Below are 10,028 nucleotides of genomic sequence, written 5' to 3' on the forward strand. Positions count from 1 at the left end.
TTTATCCATTATAGATAAGAAAAGAGGAGCCTTGAATCAATTTTATAATTATAAAACCGAGTAGGGCTTTTGTTTTCTTGAACTAGTTTAGCTGTAAATGATACTATAAATTTTAAAGTTTAGTATGCAATTCAATATTAAAACTAACTAGCTCAATTTACCAAGTCGAAACTACTAAAATTTTTAACTAATCTTTCAATTTAAAGATTGGTGAATCGGTAACTGTTTAGAATTTTTCCAACCCGCCAATGACGAATCAATTAAAATTTTTTCCCTTAACCTAACTAATCTGACCCACATATGTCCTACCTATCACTACCCCTTCTTGTTAGTCCAATAAGGAAGCTTCATGACCTTCATCATGGAATTTGAATTACCACATTGTCACAACTCACAATACATACAATCAATTAAACATGCAGTTCTTAAATATGTCTTATTAATATTCCAAGTTGTGATTGGTAAGGAAATTTGCTAGGTTGGTCTTATGATAACATACTTTCAATATTTTTATATATATTGAAAAAGCAGGGATGAAGGCATGTTATGGCCTTGGGCCAATGGAACCCCTAAAATCTTGAAATATCCTCTTCTTCTTTTTTAAGAAAAATAATTTAAAAATATATATTTTTGGTTTGGCCTCTCTAAAATTTTATTCATTCCTTTCAAAAGGAAAAAAGTATAATTTTTTCCATAGACTTTCTTATTTTTAGTTGATCAAGAGGGACTATGTGATTATATAAAAATATCTATGGAGTACCCCAATAAATATACTGTACTTTGAGCCTCTTAGTCAATCCAAATACAAAGATGAAAAGCACTTTAGTGAGCAAAAGGAAAGACAAATTACAACAGGCAACAGGTTCGCTTTATGTTGATAAAGACCACAGAGAAGGAGATGGAAGAAAATGAGATAGAAAGATAGGTCCCATTTGCCTTTCACCATAGAATAATGTCATGCTTAATGTATGCAACTAAGGGTGGAGAGAGAGAGAGAGAGAGAGAGAGAGAGAGAGAGGTTTAAACACTATAGAGGAGAATTGGAAAAAGGGAGAGGGGTTGGGGAGGGTTGAGAGGGCCCAGTAGGTGATAAATTGATAATGGAAGTAGCCTTCATCCTCTCTGGATTTGTTCCCACACCAATCCAAATTACATCCTCTATCCCTATCTCTCATTGCTTCAAGCTTCAAATGGCTGCACAATTTTGCAAGCAAAGCATGATTTGGACAGTAGATTGTATTGTCAAGTGGCTGAATTCATTGAATATTCAAGTTATGGTAAATTCACCATCAAAGCCTTGGCCCTTGTGGGGAAGAAGAAGAAAAAAAAAAAAAAAGTTAAGAGCAAGATCTAGGATAAAACAAATCAGCAAATAAATATGATCCTGTTAACAGCTTTTTTGTTAAGGGAGAAGGGGAAAAAAACCATGATTAGGACATTTGATGCAAAATATTCCACATCTTTGTCATAATACAATAACTAAACGCATGCAAAATTGATATGATTCATTTTAGCTTAACTTATAGCGACAAATAATTAAACATAATTATCTTAAATCTGTCAATTTTTATAACCTAGGATTAGTTGTCGCTTTAACTACCTTTCTTGAAAAAACAAAGTTTATAACCACATCATATTCCCTTTCTAGATGTAACCATAAAATAACTGAGACTGCGTAATTTGCTGTATTGCCTTAAACAAGCAAATAATGTTGATGAAGTAGACTCTTTAACTACTCCAACGACAAAGGTGAGACATGGAATTTTGGCCCTTGGAAATCAAATACCAACTAGGACCATCATAAAGACTTGAGAAAGTCTATATACACAAAAAATTCCACGCCCGATTGTGTGACAAATTGTTAGTAACAACTAAAAAGTGATGTTAATTGAATCCTAATGAAAAGAGAAATGTGACAAATTGTTACTAACAACTAAATCGTGATGTTAATCGAATTCTAATGAAAAGAGAAATGTTACGTATACAATATTTTCACAATAAATCTTAAGCGGTAAGTAGTTATTGATATGTAAAAAAGTAATTTAAGTTGTGAATTTAAATTAAAACTGCCTATAATTTATTGTAAAAATATTGTGAAATTTTTTTTTTTATTTATAAAAATATTACAACATGCTTATAATTATATAGTTTAAACACTTTCTCCTTAAACCCCAGACACTTTATGCACGAGAAGGTTCTAATTTGGCTACAAGATATTGGCTTATTTTTTTAAGATACGGTTTCTATCAATATCCTGTACCATGATCGTAACAAGTCGAATGCAGTGGACAAAAACTGCGCCCATTTTTTTACATATAGAATATTACTAAGTCTGTTTTTCTAGGGACTTGGTGCAAAGATATTTTTAGAAGAAAAATCAAACTAGAATTTTTATGAAGTTGATAGATGACGTATTTTGCTCCTTTTCTTTTTTCCGCACATAATAAAGTAATGGGAATATTAATAAAATAAAATAAAAACAAGGTTCTTTAATTAGAAAGTTAGTTACTTACATAAGCATACTGTTAAAGACAAAGAAACAAACAAGGATGTTTATTTAATTGACCCAACTACTATTTATAGAAGGGATCAGAATCTCCCAGCTAAAAAATATCATGATTTAAAAATATTAACATTCTCTTTTTTTTTTTTTCTTTTTTCCATTAGAGTAATACTCACGCAACCAATGGTTGTGTGTCGTGTGTTTCACGCGCCTGACATGCGAGCGTGGGAAAGAAGCTTCCGTAGGTTCTGATTTTTGCCGTTCTGTAATATCTCTTACAACTTCCCAGGTACAAGTACCAACCACAGGACCATATCCCCGTTCAAACACGTCACCTTCCACGTCACCTCTCTGACGTGTCAGATCCAAAGCATAGGAATATGCCACGTGGACGAGTCCATGTGGGTGATCGTATATGTAGGCCCGAGCTTCCCGCGCTCCTTCACGAGACCCAAAATACCAAAACCAAAGTTTTTTTTTTTTGCTAATAAAGAATTCCAACTCTATGAATTGTTCAAATAAGTGCGGTCATACTTTTTAAGAGATACATGCATCTAGGACATTTAAGGAGAATTTAATAACGTTGTTTTAGTAATATTATTTGTATTTTTAAAAAATATGTATAGGTAAGAAAGTATATGAAAATATATATAATATTATTTAAATATTGAAAATTGTTATTCATACCAAAATTAAAACTTTTTTTTTTTGGCTAATAAAGAATTCCACTTCTTTGAATTGTTTAAATAAGCACGGTCATGCTTTTTAAGAGATACATGCATCTAGGACATTTAAGGGGAGTTAGGTAATGTTATTTTAGTAATATTATTTATATTTTTAAAAAATATGCATGAGTGAAAAAGTATATAAAAATATGTATAATATTGTTTAAAGATTGAAAACTATTATTCTAATTACACTATCAAACAACCCATTATTAACGATATAAGTTAATTTTTTTTCGGTTCAAAAATTAGTACAATAAAAAAATCATAAAAACATCAAATTGCTGGTTTTTAATTGATTCTAGATCAGTTTTTACATGTGTTTGATTGGTTTGGGGGGTTTTTATTATATTGAATTGGTGCTCAATTTTCGTTGAATTGGCCTGTTCGGTTAGATTTTTAAAATTATGGTACTATTAACACAAACTTAGTTATAACTTTTATCACAACTTTTTCACAAGATAGACTATAACTGGCTTTTTGTCAATTTCATATGAACCAACCATTTTTTTTCACCACTCACAATTAGCTATATAGGAGAATTGTGACAAAAGTTATGAATTTTTTTATGGTGCTAAATTTTTTTGTCACTTCTATAAAACTCTCTTAGCATAATTTTTGAGAAAATGCCCCCAAAAAAAGTCCTAAACTAGTAGCAACAGTAGTAATGGTCACAAATATTTAAAAAGTTATGTCTATTGTAGGTGTGATAAATGTGAACATAGCACTATTACATGTAAACGACTTTTAGTCTAACATGTTAGTTGTGACACATTCATTGCAAGACAGTGACAAGAGATTGTGAGAATCCTGGACAATAAATCATTTCCAATTTTGCTGCTACCATGTTTAGTTCATGAAATGAAAAAAGGTTGGGTTGTATGATTAATTTGGTCTTTGACTAATTACATGATTTAGAGTGTGCATGGGTTGAGTTGAGAAGTTTTTTCAATTCTCAATCATGGTCGAGTTGAAAAAAAAAATATAAGACAACCCAATCTATCACAGGGGTCCAATTCAACCCACCTAAATCGAGTTGGACACATAGATTGGAATTTCTTTTTAAAAAAAAAAATTAATTGAACATTAGAAAAATATCAATACAAGTGGGTATGGTCAGGTTAGGAAAATTTGTAAATCTGCTGACTCGCACCCAACCCGACTTACTGCAGATTTGACAATTCAATCCAACACACTAACCCCTAAAAACTGACCCAACCTAACGGGTTGGGTTGGATCAAGTTTGTTTTGGCAGATTGGCAGGTTGGCTGCACACCCCTAAATTATGCTCACTTATGTAATTGTTTCAATTTAGTTTATGAAATACCTTCTCTAAAAATAACCGTGAAATATATTTGCACTTAATTGATTTTTTTTTTTTTTTTTTGGTTGTCAAATTTAAAGAAAAACTCAAATTTTAAACAATCATTTTTTTTTTGGTTGAAATTTTTTAATTTTTTGGGGTTAAATTCAACAAAATTCCTAATGATAATGAGATAAAGCACTTATAATTACCAACTAGTATTAAAATGAATCATTACTCAATCTTGAAATTAAAGTGAACATTGAAACTGGATCAAAAAGAGAAAGCGCAATTAACCTTGATATTTTATTGGAGACTGCAAAAATCATTCTTGAAGTTTGGGAAAATACTAAGTACTATTATTTTTTTTCAAAAATATTCATGCTCGTTCAAACAACAATTGACACCATTTCAAAGTTCTCTGCTCTTGAGTTCTTTATTTTCTTCTAACAACTTGTCTTGATTGCACATTATATTCCTGTTCATAAAAATAAAATAAAATAAAAAAAGAGTCCCAGGAGAATTTTCAAATAATATTAAGTGACGTTTATACTTTGGAAGCAAATTGGAATTTTTCAAAAGCTTTTATACTTGGCATTTGCTCAAACCATAAATATAATTTATTAATAATGAGTTGGATGATAAGCGTGAGTTTGGATAGCGGTAAGTGGTGTGTTTTTGGCTAGTTCTCACGGTACTATTCACAACCACGCCAAAAACACAAAAACACGCATACCAATGCATTTTTGGGTCCCATGTCATTATTTATACTTTTAAAAATTATTTTGTTACAGTTTTTTCAGTAATAAGTTTTCAGCAAATAAGAGTTATCCAAACACATCCTAAGTATGCAAAAATCCTACAACTTGTCACATGGCGAGCCATAAATTGTAGAGATCAAATGGTGGTTTACATCTTTACCATTCACAACTTGACATACGATGAATTGCGGCAAAATTTGTGACAATTTTTGTTGTGTCCCAGAATTGCTCATCCATGAAACCGCGCAATTTGTTAACTGCGTTTTCATGTTTATTTAAAAAAAAAAAGTTAGGGGTCTGTTTGGTACATACATTTAAACAACAATTTTTAGTTTTTAAACAATATTGCACATATTTTTACACAATTTTTTACCTACACATATTTTCAAAAAATACAAACAATATTACGGCTTAAGATCCTTGTAATGAGTCCCAGGAGAATTTTCAAATAATATTAAGTGACGTTTATACTTAGGATGCAAATTGGAATTTTTCAAAAGCTTTTATACTTGGCATTTGCTCAAACCATAGATATAATTTATTAATAATGAGTTGGATGATAAGCGTGAGTTTGGATAGCGGTGAGTGGTGCGTTTTCAACGTTTGTGTTTTTGGCTAGCTCTCACAGTACTGTTCACGACCACACCAAAAACACGCATGCCAATGCATTTTTGGGTCCCACAGTATTATTTACACTTTTAAAAATTATTTTGTTACAATTTTTTCAGTAATAAGTTTTCAGCAAATAAGCGGTATCGAAACACACCCTAAGTATATAAAAATCCTACAACTTGTCACATGGCGAGCCATATATTGTAGAGATCAAATGGTGGTTTACATCTTTACCATTCACAACTTGACACACGATGAATTGTGACAATATTTGTTGTGTCCCAATATTGCTCATCCATGAAACCACACAATTTGTTAACTGCGTTTTCATGTTTATTTAAAAAATAAAAATAAAAAAAGGTTAAGGGTCTTGTAGGGTCAGGATTTGTGGCCTAAGCCCAAATACAATAAAATTTGTAGAGCGTGGGTGATAAAGCTAGATTAACTATGGAGCTAACAACAATTAATTATGGCATGCAAGTATAAAACCAGCATAAAAGTATATGCAAAGACTAAGTGAGTTTGAATCCGAAGAGACTTCTGATTAATTGAATACAGGTTACAGTTCTCAGGGTTACAAATCGACCTCCTCCCTTCTTTTAGGAGTCCTTCTTCTTTATATAACATCCTCCCCCCCTCATCTCCATCGTCCACTTATTCTTTATCTAGGTTCCTACTTGAGTGCATGTCATGTCATGTATCTTCTCCAGCTTTTTGTGAGTGGTGGTAGATGAGATTACCCTGTTCAGGGGTCTTCTCCACATAAACGCGGCCAGAAAAGTTGTTGCAGTACATTTAATACGGTGGTAGCAGCTTTTCCTTTAGATATTTCCTCATTCTTATCGGCTCCAGATATTCTCAGAGCTTATCTTGATCAGTAGGAATGCTCGAAAGATCATTCGGACCTTCTACACGTTCGATTGATCAATATTATTCGCGTCTGAAGAATAGAATCTCTTCGGACGGATGGCAACCTCTTCGGATTGTACCCATCTTTCTTTTCCGGGTATCCTTCTTCCAGATAGACCTTGCCCTTACCACTTCCTTCTCTTCAAACACACAATAGTCCTCAAATGGAGCCCTAGGCCCACTACGTTAGATTGGGCCTTTCCCCCCACAGGTCTATTTGGTACATGCATTTAAACAACAATTTTTAATTTTTAAATAATATTACACATATTTCTACGTACTTTTTTACCTACACATATTTTCAAAAAATACAAACAACATTACGGCTTAAGATCCTTGTAACGAAAGTAGTTGGTGCGTAATCCTGCTGACTCCTTTTGAACTTTGAACTAAAAAAACATAAGGTTAATTTTTGTTTGTCACACACACTTTTATCTTTCAGATAGTCCCACATGGCGGTCATGTTAGTAGTTTGTCACACACACTTTTTACCTACACATATTTTCAAAAAATACAAACAACATTACGGCTTAAGATCCTTGTAATGAAAGTAGTTGGTGCGTAATCCCGCTGACTCCTTTTGAACTTTGAACTAAAAAACAATAAGGTTAATTTTTGTTTGTCACACACACTTTTATCTTTCAGACAGTCCCACATGGCGGTCATGTCAATAGTAGGTCTTACACACACTTCTTTACCTACACATATTTTCAAAAAGTACAAACAATATTACAGGTTAAGATCCTTGTAATGAAAGTAATTGGTGCATAATCTCGCTGACTCTTTTTGAACTTTGAACTAAAAAAAAAAAACATAAGGTTCTTTCTCAAAAAATCAATTGGAACGAAAGAATATGAATTTTGCTTAAAATTGACCTTCTGGAGAGTTAGCAATCAAGAGTCTTCAGGCAAATCAATTTTAATTGCCAAATGGATGGCTAATACACTCATGCTTTTTATTCTTCACATATGTATATTTTTCTTACCTCTTTTCCAAAGAAATCTTCAATGTTGAAGTCGAGCCTTGGATTTACAGCAGCTAGTTTCATGGACAGGAACTGCATATTGTAATGACAAGAAGACCCATTTCAGAATACAATGAAATTTCAAAATAGACGAAGAATTACATAGAAAATTAGCAGGTAAGCCACCTCTACTTGTCGTTGAAGAGATTGAACATAATTGATGATTTCATCGAGCATTCCAGCTTTCCCTGTGATCTTGTTACACCCTGGTACTAAATCCTGCAGATACTTCATTCTCTCACTGATCTTTTCCCTCCTCACCTGCATAACACATTCATACATGACATAAATTACACAAACTGCTGAAGAAAAATTCTAGATGACTGCAATAATGCCCAAATAAAGAAAATACCACAAATTCTTTCTTACCCTCTCAGCTAGACTGTGGCTGTCTGTGGCCTGGCCGCGGCGTGCCCGGACATGAATATAATCTGGCTTCTGAACCTCGGAAGCTTTTGAATTCTCCTTTGAAGTATCAGAAGAACTTTCTCTGTTGTTGTTGTTGTCGGCGGTGGTGTTTTTGGTGCTGGTTTGCTCTGTGATCTTTGATTCCCCGTCTTCTGCACATAATTTGCTCCTCTTGTCTTTGGGTTCATCTTCCACAACAACCTACACACATCCAAAAGAAATCCTCATCAGTACAGTGCTTCTTTAAAGATCTTAACCTTATGAAGTTGTCAAAAAGCCTCTAATTTGTAAGTCATTCAAAAGTAATAAACTTTTTATGTCAAAAGAGTAGTTCAAACTGTGCTTTCCAAAATAAATTCTACAAGTGGAACAGGGCATTCATTCAAGACAAAGAGAAATCAAGTACCAGGAATTAATCGTACATTAGACACCATGCAAAATTGCACAACCAATAGACAATAAATGAGTACCAAAAAGAAGGGAAAGCATTGAAAAATTGAAGTATCTTTTTTTGGGGGGCATAGTTTTACAGTCTCCATGGTAAAAACTTTTACACAAATCCTGATAATGAAAAACACCCACCTGACTGTTTTGCACCTTATCAGCCTTCCTCTTCTTGGAGCTCTCTTTCCCAACTGGCACTGATACCTTGCCTTTTGGCTCAGCCACCGCTGCCACCACCGCTTTTGGTGGGCAACTTAAAGTCCTTGAATTAGCACCAGCAGTCATCTCAAACTCACTACCGGTCCCATTCACCAACCCACAAGACTCGAAACCCATGTCAGGTAACTCAAGTCTGCCCAACTCAGCCCACCTATTTTTCAAACCAGCTGGGTCAACTACTTTCACTGACTGACTCACCACCTCTCCAAGCACCAAATCACCACCACCAGTACCCACCAAACCCTGAAAGTTCTGAACTTGATAATGACCCTCGTGACCCTGAAACACAACACCACCACCACCAAACTCAGTCCCTCCAAAATAACTCTGTTGCTGTTGATCTTGATGCCACTTCATCCTCGCCCTCTGCCTCTCCAGCACTGTCACGTCCGTGCTGTGCAACATCTCCTCCTGTATAAAACCCCTGTTCATCACCTTCAACAAAGACCCTTTCGGAGTGACAAAGAAAGAAAAAAGAAAAAGAAAAAAGAGAGCAAGCACCGGCTTTTTTTCTCTACAAAAAGTGGTACTATTATTCGGTGGCACTTGGTGAATAATGAATATGTCCTACTGCAAGTAGTAAGTCTTTACTCTTTGTACTGTTGAGGGATTAGGCAAACTTGCACTATCTTGTGTGGTTGTGCCTAACACTTACACACATAAACTCACTAGGCCTTTGGGTTTGTGATGAGAGTCACAAAGGGGTACTAATGCTTGTTGCTGGGAGCAATAAATATACGTGGGGGCTTAGTGCACCTATGTATGTATGGATGTGGTTGTACTTGGGGTTTGGTCAGTGTATATATAAGGATAAAGTGGGAAGAGAAAAGGTGGGGTATATATGAATATTTATAATTAAAGAAGAAAAAGAGGTGGTCGGGGAAGACTGACAATGAATGCCGGAATATGACAACAACTGGCCGGAATTATTGAGAGAGAGAGAGAGAGAGAGAGAGAGAGAGAGAGAAGTGAAATTGTTAGCAAATGGGGCAGAGAGCCATCGAATGTATCCATAACCAGAGGCCGTGGGTGTGGGACCAACTGACAGGACCGCCACGTGGGACTGTCCAAAAGATAAAAGTGTGTGTGACAAACAAAAATTAACCTTATGTTTTTTTTT

General features: G+C 34.3%; 1 protein-coding gene across 1 annotated transcript; it reads right to left on the reverse strand.

Annotated features, from left to right (window-relative positions):
- Window positions 1–7,659: 7,659 nt before the first annotated feature.
- On the reverse strand, window positions 7,660–9,886 carry LOC112038611 (transcription factor bHLH63). The gene is made up of 4 exons (XM_065766228.1): window positions 8,828–9,886; window positions 8,207–8,446; window positions 7,964–8,098; window positions 7,660–7,870 (listed from the first exon to the last, which is right to left on the reverse strand). The coding sequence occupies exons 1-4, from the start codon at window positions 9,338–9,340 to the stop codon at window positions 7,769–7,771; spliced, it is 990 nt and encodes a 329-aa protein (XP_065622300.1). The 5' UTR covers window positions 9,341–9,886; the 3' UTR covers window positions 7,660–7,768.
- Between the last annotated feature and the right edge of the window lie 142 nt (window positions 9,887–10,028).

Source organism: Quercus suber, unplaced genomic scaffold (assembly GCF_002906115.3).
Source record: "Quercus suber isolate HL8 unplaced genomic scaffold, Cork oak 2.0 scaffold_692, whole genome shotgun sequence".
NCBI classification, from domain to species: Eukaryota; Viridiplantae; Streptophyta; class Magnoliopsida; order Fagales; family Fagaceae; genus Quercus; species Quercus suber.